General features: G+C 41.6%; 1 protein-coding gene across 3 annotated transcripts in view; it reads right to left on the bottom strand.

Annotated features, from left to right (window-relative positions):
* LOC115091938 overlaps positions 1 to 27,871 on the bottom strand; it is a 268,754-nt gene that overhangs the window by 59,618 nt on the left and 181,265 nt on the right. Inside the window, exons 3-6 of one of the 3 annotated variants that reach the window (XM_029602303.1) lie at positions 25,312 to 25,372; positions 16,855 to 16,906; positions 4,318 to 4,376; positions 1,691 to 1,924 (exon numbers count right to left, since the gene is read on the bottom strand). In XM_029602303.1, the coding sequence (XP_029458163.1) occupies positions 1,691 to 1,924; positions 4,318 to 4,376; positions 16,855 to 16,906; positions 25,312 to 25,372 (406 nt within the window). Of the gene's footprint in view, positions 1 to 1,690; positions 1,925 to 4,317; positions 4,377 to 16,854; positions 16,907 to 25,311; positions 25,373 to 27,871 lie in introns of those variants that run through there. The other 2 variants (XM_029602304.1, XM_029602302.1) reach the window with 2 other exon arrangements.

The following is a 27,871-nucleotide window of genomic DNA, read 5'->3' as shown; positions in this document are numbered from 1 at the left end:
ATAAGATCAGGTTCTGGGTGGAAATTTTAAAATTTTAAAAACTTCATGAGCACAATTTCAGCCATTTCTGCTGTTTGAAGTCCCTTTTTACAAGTGACCTGTGTGCCATTTGCTCTCCATATACTTATCAGTGGAAAGGAAGGGAAGATGACTGGTCAGAATTAGGTCTGCTACGGCAGTGCCCATATTTGGTCTTCCAAGTTAGGTGGAAAGTACTGAAAATCAGTACTAGCTGCTTTTCTCCCCTTACCTAACCCTACCCCCAGACCCACCCAGAATGTGAATGGCTAAATTTATCCACTTAGTGAAATCTAGGTAGCTAAATTTAGCCACTGAACTTGGTCAATTTTTAAAGGCTTTGATCTAAGTCAAGGATTCTCAAACCAATACTTGGGACAGTACTAATCAGGTTTACAGGAAATGCACAATAAATATGCATGAGCTAGATTTGCATACAATGGAGGCAGTGCATGGAAATCTATCTTATGCTTATTCAATGTGAACATCTTGAAAACCTGACTAACTGGGTGTGTCCCGAGGACTGGATTGAGAATCATTGATCTAGCTGGCTAATTCTGTACTTATCCACCTAGAGTCCTTTGAAAATCGACTCCATAGGTGAAATCTATGAGTACTCCTAAGACACGACAAGAATTTTCAAAACACATGGCCTGGCACATCCTGGCTGCTACTTTTTTGCCCAAGATTAGCAGTCAACAAATATTGGCCTAAGAGTTTTAAAAATGCTTTATGCTAACACAGGGCATTGGCGGAATACATCCTGCCATTTGCCATCAGAGGAGGTGACCCATAGCAGGTGGTAGAGCCCATCCAACCAGCCACTGACAAGGAGGCCAATACATTGAACTGTTTAAGAATGTAGGTGGGAGGAGTAAAAACAGCACACAATGGGGGTGGATATTTAATATTATTTAAATGATTTTGTTTCTTATAAGCAAAAGGGAAAGAAAGGAAGTCTGAGGGCCAGATGAGGGAGTTAGGGGGAAGAGAGAAGGTCAGTGCAGACACCTCCAGCAATAACCCCCCCCCCCCCCCCCATCCCTGGAAAAGGAGCAGCACACATCTTGTATGGCTTTCCATACAGACCCCGTACCATTTTGATTGCTTTTCTCTGGTCTGTGTCCATTTTGTCCTTATCTTTTTTGAGATGAGGTCTCTAGAACTGAACACAGTATACCAGGTGAGGCAACACCAAGGATCTATAAAGTGGCATTATCACCTCCTTTATCCTGCTGGTTAGGCCTCTTTTGCTGCAGCCCAGCACCCCTCTGGCCTTATCCACACTTTGTCACATTGCTTCACCACCTTCATATCATCATATCTCTAACCCAGGTCATGCACATCAGTCATTCGCCCCAATACATACAACGCCTTTGGATTGCCGGACCCCAAATGCATGCCTAATGTTTCTTCTATTGTGCACTTCTTGGTATTGAATCCCAACTGCTAAACCTTGTTACTACCCTTAAGAGAAGGCTTGGGGGTAGCATATACAGAGCGTCAGTTGCTATTACTCAAACAACTTGCTAGGCAGACTAGATGGACCATTTTGGTTTTTATCTGCCATCTTTTACTATGTTACCATGTTACTATGAGCAGACTAGATGGACTTTGCAATTTTTATCTGCCATCATGGCTTTTCTTTCTATTTCAACAAAAGCATACTTACAAAAACATCCCCTGCTCTAAGAGTTTGGATATGAATATACATCTGCAAAGCTTCCCCCTCTTCCATTATTTTGGTTGTTGCTGTTGAATTAATGGCTGCAACACCATTACAGTCTCTTGAAGCTGTTGATTCTTGTTTAGTCGGCTTTCTTTCTCTTTGCAGAATAGGCAAGAGGTACTCTTCTTCATTAAGACTGCTTGAAAAGCTGTTCTTATCATTTCCATGCTCCCTCTGCTGAAATTAGAAAAAGAATAGTGATTGGTTAACTAGTGGATCTAAATATGCCATGCAATAAGCTTTTGGTTTTCTTGGTCCTTCATTACAACTGACTAGATTCTATAGCACTGGGCAATTTTCAAACTATCTGCACTGGGACTAAGTCCCATGAACACTTGCACCAGGTTTTTGTGAGATTTTCATTATGTAGAGTTCCCTTGGATCCCTACTAGGAACAAGTATAGGAGCAAACCACTTTTGTTCTGGGAGGAAACAAAGAGGGCAAAATTCGGCCACTGAGTGACTCGGCTAGTTACTCAGATAACATATCCAGCTAATTAGCAAGGTATATTCAGCATTGCGACCACTCCACTGAATATGCCCAGCTATCTTAAAGTTAGCCGGATATGTATAATAAGCTAACTTTAGAACAGCCCTACGGCCTGACCAGAATTATCCACATAAGTCAACCGGCTAACTCCAAATATCAGAGTTATCCAGTTCATTCATGTAGCTCATTCCCCTCCTGGGAATTTATCTCCCACCTCCCTCATGGTGGGGAGGGAGGGAGGGGGAGATAAATGACTGTGTAAAATGGATTTCACCTTTAATACTTCACCAATATTAGAAGTGAAGCACTAACTTGCCTTATACCAATGGGATAGGAGGAACATCAGATTTAAGACTGAATCAATTGACTTTAACATCTTAAACTTAACCACAACTGTGAGAAGTCCACAAATTGATTTAAAGCATTTGCAACATTGAGAAGTGAACTAAACTGCTGTAAAGAACATATTCATCATTTCACAACATCTCAATAAAAGTATTATTGGAAACCAAAGTCCAGTATGCTTTTTTTATTGCAAAGTGTTTTGAGTACTCATCTGTGATTCAGGACCTGTGAAATAGGAATTAAGAGTTTGCAATGCAAAGGGCCTTGAAAGTAATCTTTCCCCCTGCTCAGGGAACCCAACAACGGATGTTTACTCTCTTAAACTGTAATCTGAGATATGGCCTCTGGAACCACTACCCAAGTACAACCAGCACAGGAGTTACATTTAGATACTAGAAGTTATCAGTGTTCAAGCCTAGATGTTAGGATAGAAAGAAATCTGTTAATTTGTCAAGAATATTGTTTATGCATGCACAGGATTCCAATTCTTATTTGCCTATTATCATATATTTTCTGCTAAAAACTTGTTTATATGTGTATTTCAGGTTTAGTTTCAAAGTCGTCATTAAGATTTTAGTAATTTTTAATTGAAGATATAGTACTCACTTGTGGATAAGGATGAAGGGCAAAAAGCAGAGTGTATGCAACCAGGGACAGGAATAGGAAAATAGAAGCAAAGATAAACAGAAGAAAATAAAAAGAGGAGGAAAAATACAAAGGAAACTCTAAAGAGAGCTTAAGACCTAATTTTCAGAAGCCCGCACGTGTAAATTTCGGGGGTTAGGTGCATGGCTGTGCCCTGCGCACATCGTGCGCATTTTCCACGAGCCCGGACACGTGCGTAACTCCTGATACACGCCGAAATACCGGGCCTCAAGAAAGGGGCGGGCCAGGGAGAGGGGTCTTGGTGGGGAGGGGCAGGGAAGGGGGAGGGCCAGATGCATGCACAGATGTTAAATGCCAGATGCATGCACAGATGTTAAAATCCAGCACGCATGTGCACGTGGATATCGTATTTTATAACACGCGCATGGTGACATAAAATCGGCGAGTCCATGTGCGCACACCGGGAACCACCGCACGCGTGCTCCTTCTAAAATCAACCCCTTAAAGGATAGATGGACCAAGCTCTACCTCAAACAACCATAATCTTGTGGCCTACAAAAGAGAAGGACCTACACTCAGAAGGAGGAAGAACTAAGAAATAAAGAGTGAGAAGAACCCTGCAAACTGAACGAATATGCCAAGCAGAGGAAAAGAAAGAGACTGTGATCCTATCCAGGCCCGAAAGAAGGTGAGAATTGGGAGGACTACAGCAGTTTGGTTGACTTAATAGGAGGCACACTCAAAGAGAGAGAGAGAGAGAGATTGAAAAAAGAGGAAAAGAAAGGAGAAGCAGAAGGAAGCTTTCCAATACCTTCCAACCTTCAATAAAACATTAAAAATATTCTCTGTTATCAGAGGTAGGCAACTCTGGTCCTCGAGTGCTGCAAGACAGTTGGGTTTTCAGGATATCCACAAAGAACTTTGATGTAAGGAGCTCAGTGCATGCAGATGTATCTTATGAATGTTCATTGTGGATATTATGAAAACCTGATCAGCTTGCAGAAAGACTACAGTTGCTTACACCTGCTTTATATGTTCCATAGCACTTGCCAAAGATTTGTCCATTTTTTTCTTTGCTGTCTCTGCACCAGTTATCTATAAAAGGAATTATCTAAATAAGGCACTGTACCTTAGATAGAAATCCAGGCAGCAATTCCTCACTGTTAAGGAGTTCTTTATACCGTTTTGCTGCAATTAAACAAACCAGAGGTTGTAATTCAGTAAGTTTTGTCTGTTTCTAAAGTTTACCATTTTCTATGTGCTACTGTACGTGGTCAGAAGATAACATTCTAGAATGATAGAAACCAAAATTCAAAGACATTTAGCCGGATAACTTACCGTCCTCAAAGACATATAGCCAGATAACTTACTGTACTCTCTACCTGACAGGCTAGGTAGAGAGCACAGTCAACAAATCTACTTTTATTTCATCTTTCAGCACTCCTAATGACACCAAATCTTGACAGATATGTACTGTGCTATATATATACCTGTAACAGTGTATCTTTAATTGCTCCCCCCCCCAAGCCTTCCCCAGCCCCCACCTCTTATTTAAAGTTCCCCCAGTTATTCTGATATAAATAGTAAAACTGACCCATTGTTCTATGTTGAGGTTCTCTCTTCCTCTCCCCCCCTCCTCCCCGTCTCACAAGGACAACGCAGGCAAAAAAGGTGGTTATTTCCTTGATAAAATGCATTATCCATTATCACATGTGATAATGGATTATCGCGGGCGTTACCCTATCACATTTGTTGTTAGGAGCTAATCATATCCATAAACTCCACCCTAACTCCTCCCGCATGCATAAATAATGTGTAATTTGCATATTAACACTTGTTTCAGTAATTTACGCATGTATTAGGGCCATAATGCAAGTGTTAAGCCCTTATAGCAAAATGATACCTGCAAGTTAGCTGGATACAAAACTCCTCAAAATGCCCACTGCCTGTCCACCATTTAATCAGATAAGTACATAGCCAGATAAGTACTTATCTGGATAAATGGTGGCCGCTAAATGCAGCCATATATTCTGCCACTGCCACTTAGCAAGAGAGGTCCATGCTTATCCAGCTTTGAGGCGCTGAATATAGACCTCATAATATGGGAAATACAGTCCTGGATCTAGAGGCAGTCATGGAACAAGCTGATTTAGATATAGTGGCTGTCACGGAGATGTGTCACATGAAAAACCATGACAGGGATGAGATGAAAGTGCAGGGAAGAGGGATTCAGCTTTGTAAGGAACTGGGGGAAAGGGAGACTTTTCTAAAAGGATGGGTTCCACCTTAACCAGAGCGGAACCAAGCTGCTGGCACTAACTTTCAAAAAGGAGATAGAGCAGATTTTAAACTAGAACAAGGGGGAAAGACAACAGTCACTCAGCAGTGCATGGTTCAGAGAAATGTATCCTTGAAGGATACTAATGAAGCAGAAGAGTTAGGGCATCCCAACAGAGAGGTTCCATTAAAAGCAAACATAGTCCATGTGCCTATATGTAAAAAATCACCAAAGCTAATGATTTCCGAATTATCCCTAACAACTGAAAAGCAGGTTAATACAAACAAAAAACACACTTTGAAATGTCTGTATGCCAATGCCAGAAGTCTAAGAAGTAAGATGGGAGAGTTAGAGTGTACAGCAGCAAATGATGAGATTGACATAATTGGCATCACAGAGACTTGGTGGAAGGAGGATAACCAATGGGACAGTGCTATATCAGGGTACAAATTATATCGCAATGATAGGGAGGATCAACTTGGTGGGGATGTGGCACTTTATGTCCGGGAGGGTATAGAATCCAACAGGATAAAGATCATACAAGAGACTAAATGCTCAGTAGAATCTATATTTATTTATTTTATTTATTTATTTTAGTTTTTTCTATACCAGCATTCGTGAGAGTGTCACATCATGCCGGTTTACAATAAACAGGGGAGTGATGAGAGGTATAGAGAACAAAGTAAATAACATGTGTTGAACAAAAAAAACAATTACAGTTACAATAAAACAGGGATAAGTACAACTTGGAGCAGAGAAGTGATATGAAAAAATTAACATAATATATTAATCTAACTTTGACAAGGTACATTTACAAAGATTTGATGAGGTACATTAACAGGAGATTGTGGTAATTGCTAGGAATTGTCCATTTGAACTAATAGTAGGATTTATTATGTGAGGGTAGAGATAGGAAGTGTTGGTTTTCTGCATATGGGTAGTTATTGGAAGATGGTTGGAGGTGAGTTAAGGTTTAATCCGAGTCTGGGAAGGCTTTTTTGAATAGCCACGTTTTTAGTCTTTTCCTGAAAGTTGGGAGGCAAGGTTCCTGCCGTAGCTCCGGTGGGATGGAGTTCCAGAGCGGAGGTCCTGCTGTGGAGAAAGCCCTGTCTCTGAATGTTATACGAAGGGAGGTTTTGGAATGAGGTACCTGAAGAGATTCCTTATAGTACTCTCTTATAGGTCTGGAGGATGTGTGTTTTTTGAAAGGGATTTGAAGGTTGAGCGGAGATATTTGTTGTATAGCTTTGTTGTATGCATCCTAGGGTACTGAAGGAATTAAAAAATGAAATTTCTGATCTATTAGTTAAAATTTGTAACCTGTCATTAAAATCATCCTTTGTACCTGAAGACTGGAGGGTGGCCAATGTAACCCCAAAATTTATAAAAGGCTCCAGGGGCGATCCGGGTAACTATAGACCAGTGAGCCTGACGTCAATGCCGGGAAAAATAGTGGAAACTATTCTAAAGATCAAAATTGTAGAGCATTTAGAAAGATATGGTTTAATGGAACACAGTCAACATGGATTTACCCAAGGGAAGTCTTGCCTAACAAATCTGCTTCATTTTTTTGAAGGGGATATGATAGAGGTCTGTAAGATCATGAGAGGTCTTGAACGAGTAGAAGTGAATCAGTTATTTACACTTTCGAATAATAGAAGGACTAGGGGGCATTCCATGAAGTTAGCAAGTAGCACATTTAAGACTAATCGGAGAAAATTCTTTTTCACTCAACGCACAATAAAGCTCTGGAATTTGTTGCCAGAGGATGTGGTTAGTGCAGTTAGAGGCATATTTTATAAATTTGCGCGAGCGGGCGCGAACAAAAGTACGCTGGATTTTATAAGATACGCGCGTAGCCGTGCGTATCTTATAAAATCCGGGGTCGGCGCATGCAAGGGGGTGCATATTTGTGCAACCTGCACACGCCGAGCCTGGCGCGCGCTGCCTGTTCCCTCCGAGGCCGCTCTGAAATCGGAGCGGCCTCGGAGGGAACTTTGTCAAAATGGGGAAGTACCTGGAAGCAGAACTAGAAGACTGGGAGAAAATGAGAGAGGTGGAACAACAGTGGACCAAACTAAAAGAAGCAATTACAAGAGCAACAAATCTATATGTTAGAAAAGTAAACAAAAGTAAGAGAAATAAGAAACCAATCTAAAAGAACAGCATTCAAGAAATATAAAATCCCAAAAAGAGGAACATAGGGAAGAATATCTGGTGAAACTGAGGGAGATGAAGAAAAAAATCAAAAAAGCAAAAGGTCAGGTGGAAGAAAGGACTGCCAAAGACGTAAAGCAAGGTGACAAAACATTTTCAGATATATCAGAGAAAGGTCTGAAGTGGCAGAGTGTAATTAAAAGGAGACAAAGATCAATGGGCGGAGATCGACAATGAAATGGCTGAAATATTAAACAATTACTTCAGTTCGGTGTTCACTAAAGAAGACCCTGGAGAAGGACCAATGCTAATTGACAAGACTGTGGTCGGGGGAGAAGTAGATGAAACTCCATTTACAGAAGAGAATGTATGGGAAGAGCTAGAAAAACTGAAAGAGGACAAGTCCATGGGGCTGGATGAGGTACATCCCAGGATATTGAAAGAGCTCAGAGATGTGTTGGCAGGTTACTGGCAGGCACTTCTGGAAACAGAAGTGGTACCACAAGATTGGAGAAGAGCAGTGGTGGACCCACTTCACAAGAGTGGGAGCAAAGAGGAGGCTGGAAACTACAGGCAGGTTAGCCTCACCTCAGTTGTGAGAAAATTAATGAGGACTCTGCTGAAGGAAAGGAGAGTGAACTATCTACAATCCAATGGGTTGCTCATCCCGAGATAGCATGGATTCACCAGGGGAAAGTCCTGACAGACAAATCCGATTGATTTTTTTGATTGGGTGACTAAAGAATTGGATCGAGGAAGAGTGCTCGATGTGATCTACTTGGATTTCAGCAAAGCTTTTGATATGGTTCTACACAGGAGGCTTATGGATAAAATGAGAAGCTTGGGAGCATGCATCAAGGTGTTGGAGTGGATTACAATCTGGTTGATGGATAAATGGCAATGTGTGATGGTAAATGGAACCTACTCTGAAGAAATAATGGTGTTAAGCAGAGTGCCACAAGGATCAGTGTTGGGACTGGATCTGTTCAATATCTTTGTGACAACATCGCAGAAGGAATAGAAGTTAAAGTTTGTCTATTTGTGGGTGATACTAAGATATGCAACAGAATGGACATACCGGAAGGAGTAGAGAGAATGAGACGTGATTTAAGGAAGCTTGAATGATGGTCGCTGGGATTCAATGCCAGGAAGTGCAGAGTCATGCATCTGGGGTGTGGTAATCCAAAAGAGCTGTATGTGATGGGGTGTGGTAATCCAAAAGAGCTGTATGTGAAGAGCTGTAAGAGAGGGCCCTTGAGGGTGACAGTGTCTAGCAATCTGAAGATGGCGAAGCAATGTGACAAGGTGATAGCTAAAGCCAGAAGAATGCTGCATAGAGAGAGGAATAACCAGTAAGAAAAAGGAGGTGGTAATGCCCTTGTACAAGTCTTGGTGAGTCCTTGGTGTTCAGTTCTGGAGACCGTATCTCAAGTAGATATGTGAATCGGAACCGGAATTGGTTTGGTTCCGGTTCCGATTCAAATCTTATAATTTTTATCGTCCGGCCTGATTGTTTTTTTGTTTATCGGCTGCGCCCAATCAGATAAACAAAAAACCCACCCCGACCCTTTAAAACTGGGTCTCCCGCTCTCGGGCCATCGGCTGCCACTAATAAAAATAGTGCCAATGGCGCTTTGCCCTTACCATGTGACAGGGTATCCGTGCCATTGGCCGGCCCCTGTCACATGGTAGGAGCACTGGATGGCCGGCGCCATTTTTATTAGTGGCAACCGTTGGCCCGAGAGCGGGAGATCGCTCCCGGCACCCCCACTGGACCACCAGGTAATTTTAAAACGTTTTTGGGGGGGTCGGGAGGGTGGGGGAGGCTAAGGGGTCAGTTTTAAAGGGTCGGGGTGGGTTTTTTTTATCGGGCCATCAGCGCCATTTTTATTAGTGGCAGCCGATGGCCCAAGAGCGGGCGATCAGTCCCGGGGCTTCCACTGGACCACCAGGTGATTTTAAAACATTTTCGGGGGGTTTGGGAGGGTGGGGGAAGGTAAGGGATTCGCTTTAAAGGGTCAGGGTGGGTTTAGGGGTTGTTTTGGTGTGCCAGTTATCCCGCCCCCCCCTCAAAATAACTCCCGTTAGTGGACACAAACCCGATTAACGATTTTTCACGATAAATCAGGGGAATTTCTATTGTATCGCACTCTAACGATTTTTGACGATTTAAAAAATATCAGACAATATTTTAAATCATCAAAAAACGATTCATATCCCTAATCTCAAGTGGAAGCACTGAGAGGAGAGGATCACCTTGCTGGTGGCTGAAAGGAATCAGTAAGTTCTATTCTGGGAAATTTCTTAAAAGTATTGGGGAGAAGTAAACTACTGGGGTATATTAATTAGTGTTTGTTTTTGAAATAGTGTTTGCAAACTGAAGTTAGTGTTTGTTTTTGAAATAGGGTTTGGGTTTTTTTAAATAGTAAAGCAGCTAATAAACAAGTTAGTGTGCTTGTTTAAAAAAAATAGAGAGAAAAAGGTAGCTGAAATCTAGAACCTCCAGGGTAGCATTCTCTGAAATGCTCCCTGTTCCACGTGCAGGTCACCAGAGGCAGGCAGAGCTCTGGAGTCTCAATACATGGATGAGATGATGGTGTAAGGAAGAGGGATTCAGTTTTGTAAGGAACTGGGGAATCTTTTGGGGAAGGGGGAGTATTTTCCGAAGGGATGGCCTTCACCTGAACCAGAGTGGAACCAAGCTGCTGGCACTAACCTTTAAAAAGGAGACAGAGCAGCTTTTAAACTGGACCAAAGGGGAAAGCCGACAGTCGCTCAGCAGCGCATGGTTCAGAGGATCTTCAAAAAATACTAATGATGCATTAAAACTATGGCATCCCAATAGTGAGGTTCCATCAATAAGGAAAGTAATCCAAGTGCCTGTAATTAAAAACTCACCTGATCTAAAAGATTCTTATGTTCTTATTCCAATGTATTCCTATCAATTAGAAAGCAGAATGAAAATACAAACAAAAAACACACTTTGAAATGTTTGTATGCTAATGCCAGAAGTCTAAGAAGTAAGATGGGAGAATTAGAATATATAGCAGTGAATGATGACATAGACTTAATTGGCATCTCAGAGACATGGTGGAAGGAGGATAACCAATGCAACAGTGCTATACCGGGGTACAAATTATATCGCAATGACAGAGAGGAGCATCTGGGAGGCGGGGTGCATGGACAATGCATACTTGTGTGTTGGGGAAAAGTATAATTATAGGAGTATACTACTGTCCACCAGGCCAAGATGGTGAGATGGACAGTAAAATGCTAAGAGAAACTAGGGAAGCTAACCAGATTGGTAGTGCAGTCCTAATGGGAGATTTCAATTACCCCAATATTGACTGGGTAAATGTAAATTCAGGACATGCTAGAGAGATAAAATTCCTGGATGGAATAAATGACAGTTTTATGGAGCAATTGGTTCTGGAACCGATGAGAGAGGGAGCAAATTTTAGATCTAATTCTCAGTGGAGCACAGGATTTGTTGAGAGAGGTAATGGTGGTGGGGCTGCTTGACAATAGTGATCATAATATGATCAAATTTGAATTCATGACAGGAAGAAGGACAGTAAGTAAATCTATGGCTCTAGTGCTAAACTTTCAAAAGGGAAACTAAATGAGAAAAATAGTTAGAAAAAAACTGAAAGGAGCAGCTAAAAGATAAAAATGTTCAAGAGGCATGGACATTGTTAAAAAAATACCATCCTAGAAGCACAGTCCAGATGGATTCCACGCATTAAGAAAGGTGGAAAGAAGGCAAAACGATTACCAGCATGGCTAAAAGGTGAGGTGAAAGAGGTTATTGTAGCCAAAAGATCTTCATTCAAACTTTGGAAGAAGGATACAAGAAAAGAAAATAGGATAAAGCAGGGATGGTGAACGCCAGTCCTCGAGGGCAGCAAACAGGCCAGATTTTCAGGATATCCACAATGAGCATGCATAAAAAAGATTTGCATCCAATGCAAGCAGTGCATGCAGATCTTTCTCATGTATATTCATTGTGGATATCCTGAAAACCTGGCCTGTTTGCGGCCCTCGAGGACTGGAGTTTGCATCCCTGGGATAAAGCATAAGTGCTGGCAAGTTAAATGTAAGACACTAATAAAACAGGCTAAGAGAGAATTTGAAAAGAAGTTGGCCTTACAGGCAAAACCGCACAGTAAAAACATTTTTAAATATATCCAGAGCAGAAAGATTGCAAGAGAGTCAGTTGGACCATTAGATGATTGAGAGGTTAAAGGGGCACTTAGAGAAGTTAAGGTCATTGTGGAAAGATTAAATGATTTCTTTTCTTTATGTTTACTGAAGAGGATGTTGGGGAGATACTCGTTCCAGATGAACTGAACCAAATCACAGTGAACCTAGAAAATGTGGTAGGCCTGATTGACAAACTGAAGAGTAGTAAATCACCTGCACCAGATGGTATACACCCAAGGGTTCTGAAGGAACTAAAAAATGAAATTTCTGATTTATTAGTTAAAATTTGTAACCTGTCATTAAAATCATCCCTTGTACCTGAAGACTGGAGGGTGGATAATGATTGTAAACCCAATATTTAAAAAGAGCTCCAGGGGCAATCCAGGAAACTACAGGCCAGTTAGCCTGACTTCAGTGCCAGGAAAAATAGTGCAAAGTGCTCTAAAGATCAAAATCACAGAACATATAGAAAGACATTGTTTAATGTAATGAAGACAGCATGACTTTACCACAGCAAGTCTTGCCTCACAAATCTGATTTGAAGGGGTTAATAAACATGTAGATGTAGGTGAACCACCTGATGATGGTATTTAGATTTTCAGAAGACATTTGACAAGGTTCCTCATGAGAGGCTTCTAAGAAAAGTAAAAAGTCATGGGATAGGTGGCAATGTCCTTTTGTGGATTAAAAACTGGTTGAAAGACAGGAAACAGAGAGTAGGATTAAATGGGCAATTATCTCATTGGAAAAGGGTATACAGTGAGTGGAGTACCTCAAGGATCTGTACTAGGACCCGTGCTTTTCAATATATTTATAAATGATCTGGAAAGGAATGCGATGAGTGAGGTAATCAAATTTTCAGATGATACAAAATTATTCAGAGTAGTTAAATCACAAGCTGGTTGTGATAAACTGCAGGAGGACCATGTGAGACTGGAAAATTGGGCATCCAAATGGCAGATGAAATTTAATGTGGATAAGTGCAAGGAGATGCACATAGGGAAAAATAACCCATGCTGTAGTTACATAATATTAGGTTCCATATTAGGAGCTTCCACCCAGGAAAGAGATCTAAGCGTCATAGTGGATAATTATTTGAAATCATTGGCTCAGTGTGCTATGGCAGTCAAGAAAGCAAACATAATGTTAGGAATTATTAGGAAGGGAATGGTGAATAAAACGGAGGATGTCATATGCCTTCATGGTGAGACCGCACCTTGAGTATTGAGTAAATTCTGGTTGCCGCATCTCAAGAAAGTTATAGTTGCAATGGAGAAGGTACAGAGAAGGGCAACCAAAATGATAAAGGGGATGTAACAGCTCCCCTATAAGGAAAGACTAAAGAGGTTAGGGCTGTTCAGCTTGGAGAAGAGATGGTTGAGGGGGGATATGATAGAGGTATTTACAACCATGAGGGGTAATTGTGAATTGGTTATTTACTCTTTCAAACAATAGAAGGACTAGGGGGCATGCCATGAAGTTAGCATGTAGCACATTTAAAACTAACTGGAGGAAATTCTTTTTCACTCAATGCAGAATTACACTCTGGAATTTGTTACCAGGCATGTGATTAGTGCAGTTAGTGTAGCTGGGTTTATAAAAGGTTTGGATAAGTTCTTGGAGGAGAATTCCATTACCTGCTTTTAATCAAGTTGACTTAGAAAATAGTCACTGCTATTACTAGCATCAGTAGCGTGGGATATACTTAGTTTTTGGGTACTTGTCAGGTACTTGTAGCCTGAATTGGCCACTGTTGGAAACAGGATGCTGGGCTTGATGAACCCTTGGTCTGACCCAGTATGGCATTTTCTTATGTTCTTATGTCAGACACAGGATGGAGGCGGTCCTGAAAAGAGCAACAAAAATGGTGAGGGTTCTCCATGAAATGACTTCTGAGGAGAGGCTGAAGGACCTAAATATGTATACCCTAGAGGAGAGGAAGTGCAGGGGAGATATGATACAGGCCTTCAGATACCTGAAAGGTTTTAATGATGCACAATCAACAAACCTTCTTCATTTGAAAGAAATTAGTAGAACTAGGGGTCATGAAATGAAACTCCAGGGAGGAAGACTCAGAACCAATGTCAGGAAATATTTCTTCATGGAGAGGGTGGTGGATGCCTGGAATTCCCTTCTGGAGGAGGTGGTGAAAACAAAAATGGTGAAAGACATCAAAAGTGTAAGAAATAAACACTGTGGATCCCTAAAGACTAAAGGATGGAAATGAAGAAATTAGTGCATGGGGGTAACTTGCTGGTGTGGCGGTTACTGCCCTTAACCAATAAGCCTTCATACTGTTGATACAACTCCAATATTGCTCTCTGCTCCAATATTGCTCTCTGCTTTAACAGTAGGGGGAAAAGAAAAAAAGGGGAATGAGTTTCAGACAGCAACCAACAAGGACACTAAATTGTAAGGTCTGGGAAAACAAATAAGAATGGGGGTAACTTGCTGATGCGGCTGTTACTACCCTTAACCAATAAGCCTGATACCTTTGATGCTACCATAAGCTTGCTGGGCAGACTGGATGGACCATTATTTCTATGTTTCTATTTATTTTCTGAATTAAAGAACATTTACTGGAAGCACAGCTAGTGTTTTGTTAGACCCTGACAGATGTGAGGTAAATCTCAATCAATTTTTAGAAAAACATGTTTGTGAGGCGCTAACTAAGCATAAATAAGACAATGGGGTCTTAAGAGATACATCTGAGGGTGTTAAGGGAACTTGGAGAAGCCCTCGCTCTTTAATGCTTCTTTAGAGTAGAGAATAGTTCCAGAGGACTGGAAGCGGGTGCTTGTGGTTCCTATTCATTAAAGAGAAAGTAAGGAGAAGCCTGGGAATTACAAACTAGTTAGTCTGATCTCTGTAGTGAGCAAATTAATGGACTCACAGTTTCTGTAATCCATGGATTGCAAGGTCGAGGCAGCTCCCACTAAAAATAACTTTGGAGCCAGTATGATGAAGGAATGTAAAATAAGAAAACTTTTAAATTGTCAAAAACCTTAAAATTCATGACTAGATGGGGTAACTGAGCCAAAAAAGTCAAAAAGCAGAGTTCTACTTCACACTGTGACTTTCTTTGACTGAATGACCAGAGTGCTAGATATAGTGTGTTTATATATGCATTATGCAGGATCAAAAACTGTGTTTCTGTTTGTTGGTTCATTTTGTGAGTGCCACAATTCCTTTCCTCAGTTCTGGAAGGTAAAAACAAAAAGTTTTATTCGTTCCATTCATTTTTTGTGTTACATTGAAGCCACTGTAAAGTCAAAATTGGTCTAGGGCCCAGGCCTGATGCCAGAACCCAGGCCTGATTCCCAGGACCCAGTCTCAAAGACCCAGACTGAATGCCAAGTCCGGCAGAGGCCAGGTCCCAGTTGCTGAGGCCCGGGCCTGGGTTTAGGCCCGAAGCCAAGGCCCAGCATGAGACCAGCTCCCAGGCTCTAAGGCCAAGGCACAAGCCCAAAGATTAGGCCCGAGGCATGAGACCAGGGCCCAGGTGAAGCCAGTTTCCAGTTGCTGACACCCAGGCCTAGGCTCAAGTCCTACATCTGGCCTGACACTGGATCCAGAGGTCTGGATTCAGATGTCAGGGAGTAGGCTTTCTGACATCTTTTCTTGATCCAGTGACTTAAAATGACATCCACTGCTAGGAGGACATACCACAGTAATGTTGATATGGTACCTTCCTCTGGTTTGGACAATGCCATTTTGCTATACGGCCATAAAACAAAATGGTACCATCTACTACGCGCGTATCTATTAAAATCCCGCATACTCTTGTTCGCGCCTGGTGCGCGAACAAAAGTACGCGTTCGCGCACATTTATAAAATCCGGCCCATAGATTTGGGAAAAGCTGCTACTTATCCCTGAGCGTTAGTAGCATGGAATCTATTACTGTTTGGAAATCTGCCAGGTACTTGAGACCTGGATTGGCCACTGTTGGAAACAGGATACTGAGTTTGATGGACTCAGTATTTCAATTCAGTGGGGTTTCAAGGGTCGGGGCTGACAGTGAGGGAGGGAGGGAAGCTATTAAACTAAGTGCTTTTGGAAGTCTTATCCCTTAACTGGGTGAACTGGAAACTAACTGGGAAAATGGCAAATGGTGTCAGCTTGTGTCCCTTTTAAAATGTCCCCACTTAGTAATAGATACAGGATTTGCATGCACATGCAAGTGTCCATTTAAAATTGCAGGCTATTTTAGGACATGCGCACATATACGCGTTTATATTACAAAATCAACACGTCCCTGGGCGCAAGCCAACGAATGCACACACATGTGCGCCTGGGCACTGCTTTCAAAGTTACCAACTTTGTAATCAACTAATTGGAAGTCAGAATGATGCATTATTTTTCAGAAAGGCAAAAATCAGTCGAAGACAGTATTGTTCACACAATACATTTCTTTTACCAACAGGAGAGAACTGGAAATAGAGAGAGTAGAAATGGGCAATCCAACGTTCAGATGCAAATATTTCAGTCTAGTAACCACACAGGTCCTATGCCCCCCCTCCCCGCAAGCCAGTCAGGTTTTCAGGATATCCCTAATGAATATGCATACACTACCTCCTGTGTATGCAAATATTTCTCATGCATATTCATTAGGGATATTCTGAAAACCCGGACTGACTGGGGGGACCATAGGACTAGTTTCAGCACTATTGCTCTAAACAGTATGCGATTAAAACAGCATCTGAGAATAGATAGATCCATAATACTTAGGTACTTTGCCATGAGTAAGAGGGGCCTAATTTTAGAGACATACATACAAGTTTAGATACATTTTAATACTAATTAGTTTCTCTTCTTTTCCCTTCCTTATTTATAGATAACTCACTTTGAACTCCCTGGCTGGAAATGTATGTCCTAAATATATAATGATGGTGACATACATTTCCAGCCAGGGAAAGAATGGTCCAAGCCTTACATAAAATCTCTGCATAAGAAAGATGAGAATTAACTGCCTACTATAAATCAAATTTGCATATTGGTGAACAGTGCAGAAATAAAAAAAAACTTACAAGAATTCTGAGGTTTAGGAGGGGTCATGGCCTTCAGGACCCTCACTGTCCCCTGAAAGACATAACTGTTTTAGCTCCGTATAATGGTAGAACATCTTTCCACTCTGAGAATATAAACGATTATCTCAAAAAACAGTACAAGGTAACAGTCTTAAGACAAATATTGTAAAATATTTCTTTCTAATTAAGACAACCTGATCTTTATGTACGCTGATTTCTATGCTCAGAAAAACTTTACAAATAAGGAGCAAAATATCCCCTTTCTCTTTTCTTTTCTCCTTCCTCCAAAAACTGAGGGCAATGTTCACTAGGCCGGCCAGTGGCAAAGTTATCTGGGTAAAGTTACCTGAATAACTAACCGAATATTCAGCGGGACAAGCCTTCTACTGAATAAAATTGGCTGAGTAACTTTACAACTCTCCAATTTACTGAATATTAAAAAAAAAGAACTGGCTATCTGTTGTGGTTCAATTTCCCTCCCCCTCCCCCCACACCCTAAGTTAAAAAATAAAGTCAGGCCTACAACAGACCGATGCTCGCACCCTCCCAACAAGTGTATTTTCATTTAATTGCTGGGACTATAGCGCCTGATCCCCTATTTCACACCCTTGAAAAACAAGGAGCAGCACTCCTCCTAACCCTCCAAATCCTTTTAGTATGCCAGTGGGGGGAAGAGAAGGTTTACCTCCTCCCATAGAATGAATATCTAAATACGAAAATCAATAGTGGAAGTAATACAATTAAATGGGAACCAGCAATTACTAGAATATTGACAGACATTATGAATAATAAAATGAGAGACCTTTATCACAGAGCTCAATGACAACACTTCTCAAGGCAAAATATAACTCAAGAATTACAATCACGTTTCACATTATGCTGTCCAAAAAAAAGATGGTTATTTAATGTTTCTATGTAATATCCGTCTGTTTTTTGGGGTTGTTTTTTTTAATTCTTTATTTATCATTTTCCAAATACAATCATCATACATTGTATTTAAAAAGAATGCATAAGATAAAGGTCAAAGATACAAAACAAAGGCAAAAAAACAAAAATATAGTAAACTAGAAGATGAACTCTATCTTATTTCCATATCAAACAATTGGAGAGTTGCTTGAATCTCCAGTATGAAAAAACAATGGGAGAATAAACTGGAAATATTTATTTTAAAACGAAAACCAGGTGGCAAAACCCTATACTTTTAATTTTTTACCCTACTGGACTATTGGGGAGGATGTAGAGGGATGTTCCTTCCTCTGTTCAATAAACAACTTAAGTTGATCTGGGAGGAAAAAAATAAAAGATTCATCCTGTTTATTTATAAAACATTTACAAGGAAAACGTAGTTTGAAAGAGAAACCCATAGATATTATCTCTTGACGAAAGGATAATAAAGCCTTCCGTCTTTGCTGTGTAATCACAGCCAAGTCCGGAAAAATTTTAATAGGTTTCTCTGGGAAACCTGTTAAAATATTTCTTCATAATTTTATTCAAATCATTAATTGAAAAGAAAGTCACTAACAGAGTTTCCCAATCAATAATCTTAACATTTGAGTCTTCCAGAAATCTCGTTAAAACACCCTGAAACATCTCCTCAGATAAATTTCTCACTCTACTAGTTTTAGGAAGAAAATAGCAGTTATTTACAATAGGTGATTCACCAGAAACAAGCCCAAGCGCTTCATGGAAAAATTTAGTCAGGGTGACTAAAGGAGTTTCTCCTGTCACTCTAGGAAAATTTAAAATCCGAATGTTGAAGCGTTTTGTGTTGTTCTCAAGTGCTTCTAACCTTTTTGCTATTTGTTCTCGATCCTTAATAACTGCAATATTAAATTCCTGATTTTTAACATCATTACTTTCTAGATTCCTAATCCTATCATCAGATCTTTTAAGATGAGCTTGGATCTGTGTTGAATCTTGTAGATATCTAGAATTATTCAGATCAATTTTCCCTTCTAACTCCTTAATATTCACAGTCATTACCGCCATCATCTCCCAAATTGAGTCCAGTGTTATCAGCTCAGGTCGAGTAGGCATTTCCACTTTTCTGCTGCTAGATGGAATAGCAGCTTCAAGAACAGTCCTAGGTTCTGTAGGACTTATAGCGGGGATTTGTACCACTCCCGCCACTTCCTCCTGAACACTGGTCAGGGCTGTATCAATGCCTTGCCCAGTTGTCCTCTGAACTGGGGGAAGTCCAATGTTTGGACTTAGAGAAGCCTCCTCTGTAGAGTTGGGTTGTCCTCCCACACTACCCAACTCATCAGGTTCCTTGGCACTCTGAGCATGCGGTGTAGGGGAGACCATAAAATTTGTGATTGTCTGTTGAATGGGAGAAGCTAATGAAGGGGGCAGGGAGGGAAACACCCTCACTTTTCCCTTCCTCTTAGCTGGCATGTTGTTCAGTCCCACACAAAGGCCTCCACAAGGTCTCTAAATTTTCCACCGATTCTGGATTCAAACAGGATCGGGATATTTGAAATAATTTTAATCAAATTACCTGGAGCAGTTAACAGCGGCAAATTCCGGCGAAGTCCGGCAAAGTCCGATGAAAGCGCGCGTCCCTTTAGCGCGCGCAGCTTCAGCGACGCGTCGGCTCTGCCACGCGCCGCTGGCAGGCCAATTTTAAGGGCCGCCTCCAGCTCCGATCCAGGGATACGCCCACTGAATGCCACTTCCTCTCTGCCGCCGTCAAGGCTCCGACTCACCCCCGGATATGCAGGCAAGTTGTTCACAGTCTGTACAATCAAGCTTCTTCCTCTCTCCTCTCTCGGGTCACTGGTCGGTGGCAGGCCGATTTTAAGGGCTGCTTCCGGCTCCAGTTCAGGGATCCGCCCACTGAACGCCACTCCCTCTCTGCCGCCGTCGAGGCTCCGACTCACCCCCGGATATGCAGGCAAGTTGTTCACAGTCTGTACAATCAAGCTTCTTCCTCTCTCCTCTCTCGGGTCACTGGTCGGTGGCAGGCCGATTTTAAGGGCCGCTTCCGGCTCCGGTCCAGGGATCCACCCACTGAACGCCACTCCCTCTCTGCCGCCGTCGAGGCTCCGACTCACCCCCGGATATGCAGGCAAGTTGTTCACAGTCTATACAATCAAGCTTCTTCCTCTCTCCTCTCTCGAGTCACTGGTCGGTGGCAGGCCGATTTTAAGGGCCACTTCCGGCTCCGGTCCAGGGATCCGCCCACTGAATGCCACTCCCTCTCTGCCGCCGACAAGGCTCCAACTCACCCCGGATATGCAGGCAAGTTGTTCACAGTCTGTACAATCAAGCTTCTTCCTCTCTCCTCTCTCCATATCCATCTGTTAATTTTGGTGTATATCATATTGATACTTAATTTTGGGCACCATTACTGTGGTAAACAGAGTGAGATCATTGTTTTTTGTATGCTCCTGAATGTTTCACTGCTGGATGAGGGGAATAAACCCACATGTTCTTGTCTAGTGGAGCAGATGGACAAGGAAGGACTAATGTGTGGACCTTGCATGACCAACGATTATACCAAAAATATGTGGTCTTTTACAGACCCTTTTACACTCACAATGAAGAGTGAAGCCAGTGTCTCATTATATGAAGGTTGTACTGTGTCACAAAATAGCTGTACCTAATTATACTAAGCATTTTTGTTGTTATAAGAACAATATATTTGTGGAGTTGGAATTCTGACTATTGTTTGATAATGAATTACTTATTAACATTGTATACCCCTAGTACCAACATAGGGGACTTTCTGCCTCATGTCTAGCTGCCACACCCCTAGTACCAGCATAGGGGATGTGCTGCCTCATATCTAGTTGCCATGCCCCTCATATCACCATAGGGAACTTGATGGCTCATGTCTAGCTGCCATATCCCTAGTACCAGCATAAGGGACTTGCTGCCTCATGACTACCTGCCATGTCCCTGTGAGGGAGTATATAGGTGTCTCCCTCAATCTACCTTAGAGGACTGGGCTCAGATATCCCTCCTGGTCCTCCTTAAGCTTCGGCTCCCCATGGTATCCTAAGAGGAGGGAGAATTTCAACCCCTGAGTATAAAATCTGAGGGCCTAAACAGGGTAGACGGGTCCTGGGAAGCTGATGGATTCCCAACATACCGACTGAGGACTTATCTCTAAGGTTGGTAAACTACTTGTACTTAAAGCTTAGAGACTGCCTGAATTCAAGGAGTCCGTTCTATTGTCTGTTGCCAGTTGTGTGTCTTTAAGATCACTGTAAATAAAGAGCACTTTAAGCACTGCCAGAGTTTCTGTGTGCTTTCCTCTGGCTGTCACCATGCCACTGACCACTTGAGTGCCACAGTCCTTAATATCACCGTGGGGACTTGCTGGCATATACCTGCCTTCCATGCTTCTAATACCATCATGGGAGACTTGCTGGAACATATCTATCTGCCATACCTCTAATACCACTATTGCTACTGCTGCACCTACCTGCTATTCCATTGTTTTATTATGTGCATGAGAGTTTTGATGCTTCCATGCTGTTTGCCATTTGTTTCTTGGTTGAACTTGGGGTGTTTGTTTTCCCCCAGAAAAAAAGTAAACAATATTTTTTACATTTTCTTCTCTGCTCCACCTATTTTGTGGATCTTAATTTTTTATAACTCCTCTACAATGAACCCAGCTTAATTCTCCCACCCTGTTTGTTTGTTGGTTCCAGTAGGGTGTTTTGGCCACAAAGTAAAAATGTGAAAAAGGACAAAAGAAACAAGTTTCTCCTACCGTGGACTTGCTGCCTCATACCTATCTGCCCAGCTGTCATACCACCATAGGGAGTTTGCTGCCACATGCCAACCTTCTATAATGTTGCTGGGGCCCCCTTTTAAAGCCTTGGGGTATTCTTCTGATACTTGCTTTCTTCTTGGTTTGTTATACTGTGGTGTTTTGTACCCAGAACAAAAATTTGGGAAATGTAAAAAGAGACACAGGTTTCACTACCACAGCACAGCATCTCTTCCATTTCTCCAACCCCTCCACAATCTCAGCTTGGTTCTCCCACCCTGTTTGATGATTGATTATACTGGGATGGTTTGTAAAAAAAAAAAAAAAAAAAGTCCTCATTCATAAGGAAGAAATGCAGGCAGAACAGAAATGTTACTTATGATTTACCATTTTGATGTTCTGAATGTGATACTAGAGTAGCGAGAGATTTCATGAAAACCAGAAAATCGGAAAATGGAACAGCCTGTAATCAACTAAAGAATATGAGAAAAGGTTTCTAAATAAATCAACAATCACCACTTTCCAGGAAAACCACACTACATTCAATAGAGAAACCATTTAGATGCCCGACATGTTATAATAGCCTTCTTGAGAAAGCCCATTTCACAAGAACATCTAAATTCCACCCAGCAGCTAGATCAGATTTAAGCACGGAAAGTAAATAAAAATGTATTTAAAAAAAACTGATTCTTATCATAGGTCATTTTCTTGTACTGATTGTGATAATTAGCAATGTACTTCGACAGAATGACTGGCATCTCCCATGCTACTCTGCCTTGCTGCTGCTATACCCCTCAATGCTACACCATGGGGATCTTTGTGCCACTCGGTCTTGTTTCCATGCCCAGACCTTACACTTTGGAGTTATCTTTGCCACTTTGCCTTGCTGTCATACCCCAGACCTTACACCTTGAATTCTTTTTGCCAGTCTGGAGGACTGATTAGCATCTCTCATGTTGCTTTGGTGTCTTGAGGCCACTTTTTGTGCTACTTAGCCCCTTTATCATTGCCTATCTTGGGTTTTTTTTTCTGCCTCCTTTTCTCCTTTATTCTGCCTTCATGGTGCCATAGGAAGCTAATGCCACTTTTCTTGCCAGGTTGCTACTTGAGATGCCATCAAGGGTTCATGACTGTTGATATGCCATCTTTTGAAGCCTTGGGGTATTCTTCTCACCAACACATGCTTTCTTCTTGGTTTGTAACAATTTTTGAATACATTTAAATCATGTTATAAATCCATGGTTTCTCTGTGTGTGTTACCGACATCCCTATTACCAGGACAAACATTTGAAAAAGTTAAAAAAAGACACAGGTTCCATTACCATGATATGACACCTGTTCTATAATTCTTCCATTTCTCCAACTCCTCCCCAATCTCAGCTTGGTTCTCCCACCCTGTTTAATGGTTGTTTATACTGAGGTGGTTTGTCCAAAAAATCCCTCCTTCAGAAGGAAGAAAAATAGGCACAAGTCAAAACATGCTCAAGAGAAAACATTTACTATATGAAATAACAGAATAGATAGAGAGAACTCATACAAAACCAGAAAATCAAGAAATGGAACAGCTAGAGTCCAGATATAGAATATTGGAAAATGTTTCTAAGAAAACCAACCTCATAACTTACTATAAAAGCTAACCACACTCATTTATGGAACTATTTCCATGTGCTGATTGTGATATTAGTTTCATTTGGAAGCCCATTTTACAGGAAAATCAAAATTTCACTTAGCACTTTTGGGAGTGACTATTCATTTCTCTTTTGTGATTTTGAGGGGAGGGAGGGGAAATATTTTGTGCCTATAGGCGCTCTATGTTTTTGTCATATTTTAGAAGGTTTGGAAGGAGGAGGGGATCAGCCAGCAATCTGAAGGATTTATATGGTAAAACATGTAATAAGAGTAGACACACTCCCCCACTCCCAGGGATCTCCACTAGATGAGCTTAGCTTAAGCTGAGTTAGGGGACAGAAGAAGAGCACAGTAGGCCTGAACAGCACCTCCAGTGAGTTTGTTAGATTGGCCAGCTCCAGCCTGTGTGGCAGTAATAGTTGGATTTTTAGAAGAGAAGTAGTGCTGTTGGGTTGTTTTTTGTTGTTGTTGTCTATTCCCTGTACCAGGCCATCTGATTAGGTTGTCTCCAGCTTTCAGTTTTGTTCCTGTGAGTTTGGAGTCACCTGTGAGATCCCTGGATAATGGCTCACGGTAATTCTGAATATCCTGCATTGTTGCAATGTATGCATGCATTTCAGTATGCTTGCATTTTGTAGATCATTTTCAAAGGAAAATACCTACAGTACCTGAAAGTAATCTTCTTTGAAGTGCCAAAAAGCAGACTATAAATCAAATCAAATAAATAAATACTCTGGGCAGTTTCTCATTGAAAACTGCCTAAAGGTTCATGCAAACATTTTCACCTCTTATTTCTGCAGATGGCCAATCGGGTGCAGGGAAATATGCATAACTTTGAAAATCAAATCTAAACAAGTTATTTTCCTCCCCTTAACCTCAGGAACACCTCTTTTTAACACAGCTGAAGGTATGTGCTGTTGTGAGAGGGACAATTTTAATCTAGCCAGGTATATCTCTTTGAAAATGGTCCTCTAAAGTGAATTATACCCTTATTTCTTTACAATCAGACTCTCAATATTTGGATTAATTTTCTCCTATCTCTGTTAGTGAATTACATTGAAGAAATAATACTGGATATTATCTGCTTTTTTCTGACCTCTGAGATTGAACCAATGAAAGCTGCAGGTGCTGCAAGGGAGAGAGAGATACAGAGCCATCCCATTCTCCTCCTCCTCACCTTGTGTCTACTGAGTCTCTGCTGCTTGTTTATCAATTTGCCTGCTCCTGCTTTGGGTCTTCTGGCTCCACCCCTCTTGCTGATGTCATCATAGGCCATCCTTTAAGAGCTAGCTGACTGCTGGGGTAGATAGCGTCTGAAAAGAGGATCCCAATGGAAGCTGCTCCTTTGGAATCGATCAAAAGGAACAAGGAACATTTTGGAGTGTTTAAGGGGTGAGCATGTGGGTTCAGTTGTCCCCACGGTAATGAGAGCGGGAATGGGAAAAGGATATTTATTGTTTGTTTGTTTTTTTATTATACCATAGTATTATTTGTTTTATGCACATATATTTTTATATGTTATTGCATTTTGATTAGTTATTGTTGCTTTCTTATAAGACATTCTGGGAGATGGATGACCTACATAGAAAATGTAATGTAATGTAAAAATACTATTTATAGAACCATTCTTTTCCAAGGGTGGCTTTAGAATCAAACCTACAAGCTTTAGTTTATTAGTTGCTCCTTTCTGTGTGGAAAATATTCCAAAGTTCAGTCGAAGTGTGCACCGTCTGGGTTTTCCAGGCCAATGTTTTGAAACTTGGCTTAATTATTGTAGTTTCCGTTCGCAGCTTTGCTAGCAGTAGTGGTCACTGAGCCATAGTCCCTCAGGCACTCTCTAGACTTTAAAATCTAGGACACAGCTTTGAGCCATTTTGTTGGCTGCCTGCCATCAGTGATAATGCTGATTAAAGAGGGTACACTGCAAAATAATATTGCTTTTTTCTAGGGTATCAGCATTTTTTTCATGCTTTTCTATTCTTGCTTTCAGCAAATGTGTGCACTAATAATTATGTACTAAACAATAAATCAAATGCGAGCACGGATGATCAGTGAAAGAATAGAAAAAAAGCATCCCTAGTGGTAAATATAATGGATTTACTTACTGTTTTGATCACATATATTTTGGAAGATGCCTTTGAGTCTTTTGTAATAACTGTTCCTGGCCTATAAAGAAAACAGAGTTATCTTTATACTTTTAGTGATGAATCTGTTCACAGAGTGCAGCAGCATTTTGTGAAAAGAGCAGAATAAATTGGCTGTGATTTTACTTGAAACTTTTAGAAATACGTCTTCTCTCCACCTCTCTTCTTCCCCCTGCCTCTCCCTACTAGTCCTGTTTTTCTGTCTTGAATAAAGTTGTGCACTGAAAAAAAACTTTTGTTTCGTGTTGTTGTGTCATTTGTCATTTTCTATTCTCATTAGTATCATTTCCCATGGGTTGTGCACTGAAAAAAAACTTTTGTTTCGTGTTGTTGTGTCGTTTGTCATTTTCTATTCTCATTAGTATCATTTCCCATGGGTTGTGCACTGGAAAAAAACGTTTGTTTCGTGTTTTGTGTCGTTTGTCATTTTCTTTTCTCATTAGTATCATTTCCCATGACATTTATTTTATTTCAAAGAAGCAATGCATCCTATTTTGGTAATGGGGAGCTGGCATCCCATCTGCAAACTTCTGCCATCTGCCTTGGTGGTTGACTCCGGAAGTCATCACAACCTACCTCAGGCTGAGCTGCTCCCAGCCCGGACTCACTGAGCAGCCAGTCAGGTACTGGGGAGCATGCAGCCCATCTGCATACTTTTCCCAGCTGCTTGGGCAGTAGCCTCTGGAAGTCACCATAACCCACCTTGGGCCTCATCTGCTCCCACCCTGTGCTCCTTCAGCAGCTGGACAGGTTCTGGGGAAGTTGCAGGCCTCTCTTCTTGATGCTAATCCTCCCTTTCTTATTCCCCGCTGCAAACCATTTCTAACACCAAGTCCACCTTTCCAATTCTCTACTTTCTTTACCTCACCTTCTATTCTGTCATCTGCACTGTCCACTGCTCTTGAACTTCAAAGTTTTCTTCCTCTCATCCAACTTTCTATATTCTTCCTGACAGCATCTCATCTTTTTTTGCAGTTGTCACACCTTTACCTCTCCTGTTCCTCCTCCTCGTCCTCTTAGCTGGGCATATCAATTCCAATCCTGGCCCTCCAAGGCAACTTTCATCCCATCAGTGCATATCAAAAAATGACCTTCCATTGTCATTACTATTCCCCTTCTCCCTTCCTTTCTCGTGCTCCATGTGAAATGCCCACTCTATTTCCAAAAAGCTTGCCAATATTCATGCCTTCTGTTATCTCTCATACTCTTCATTTCTTCATTTGACTGAGACCTACCTTTCCCCTGAGGACTCTGCTTCAGTTGCTCTCTCTGTCATGGAGGTTATCTTTACTCCCATACACTTTGAACAGTAGGATGCAGTGATGGTGTTGGTCTGTTGCTCTCCCCCCTCCTATAAGGTTTCAACCCCTTCTTCCACCTCAATCATTTGAGGCCCACTACATCCATCTATTTACCCCACAACCTCTTCAGGTAGCTATCATTTATTGACCACCTGATAAATCTCACTCCTCCTTTCTCATCAATTTTGATTCCTATCTTTCCTTTTACCTTGATAAATCTTCTCCATCCCTTATTTTTGGCGACTTTAACCTCTATATTAATGACTAGGGATGTGCATTCATTTGAAATGAAAATGGAAATGTTATGAATGAGCCCATTTTCATTTTATTTCAAATGACCAAACTTTATTTAGTGAAAATTAAAACTTTGTGAATTTTTCATTTTTGGAAGCAACTAGGTTGCAATGAGCCTCTGGCAGGATCAGGCCTTAGTAATATGACAAGGCCCAGCTGAAAAATGGTCCTGATACTGAGGCCTGGGCTTAGGCCTATCACCAAGCTCAGGCCCAAGGCCTAGGACCCAGGCCCAGGTCAGACACTGGGGCTCTGCCCAAGGCCTTGACCCAGGCATATTGCTGGGGTTTGGCTGAGATCATGTACCATCACATGGGCCCAAGTCCCATGCCCAATGTTGTGGCCCAGTCAAGGCTAGATACCATTGCCGAAGCCAAGGCCTAGACCCGGAGCCTAGAACCAAGCCTCACATTGTCCTCTTCCATGCGACATCCTCTTTAAATGATGCCATCCACTGTATGGATGTCTTGGCGGTACCTTCGTCTCGAGTTGACAGCATCATTTTGATATGTGGCCATAGAAATGTAATGCTATGCATCAATATGATGCCATTCACTCAGGAGGAAGAAGACACAGCGATATCACTGAGGCGTGTCCTTCCAGTGAATTGCGTCATTTAAAGAAGATGTTGGACAGAAGAGAACGGCATGTGCCCTGGTCCTGGGCCTAGGCCTTGGGCCAGTTCCTAGATCTAGGTGGGGACTTTTGTGATGAGACCCAGCCTTAGCTGGGCCCTGGTATCAGGCCTGGACCTAGGTTAAGAGACCCACCCTTGGCTAAGCCCCAATATTAAGCTTGGGCCTTAGGCGGGGCGGATTGTCCTATCAGGAGATTGGGTTTCCCCTGGTTGGCAGGTCGCTCCCATCACGTGACTTTTTTTTTTTTTTTAAACTTCCCAGCCAAAGAGAAGAAGAGAGGCGGCTGCT

This window comes from Rhinatrema bivittatum, chromosome 5 (assembly GCF_901001135.1).
Source record: "Rhinatrema bivittatum chromosome 5, aRhiBiv1.1, whole genome shotgun sequence".
NCBI classification, from domain to species: Eukaryota; Metazoa; Chordata; class Amphibia; order Gymnophiona; family Rhinatrematidae; genus Rhinatrema; species Rhinatrema bivittatum.
This window is presented reverse-complemented; position numbering and strand designations above follow the sequence as displayed.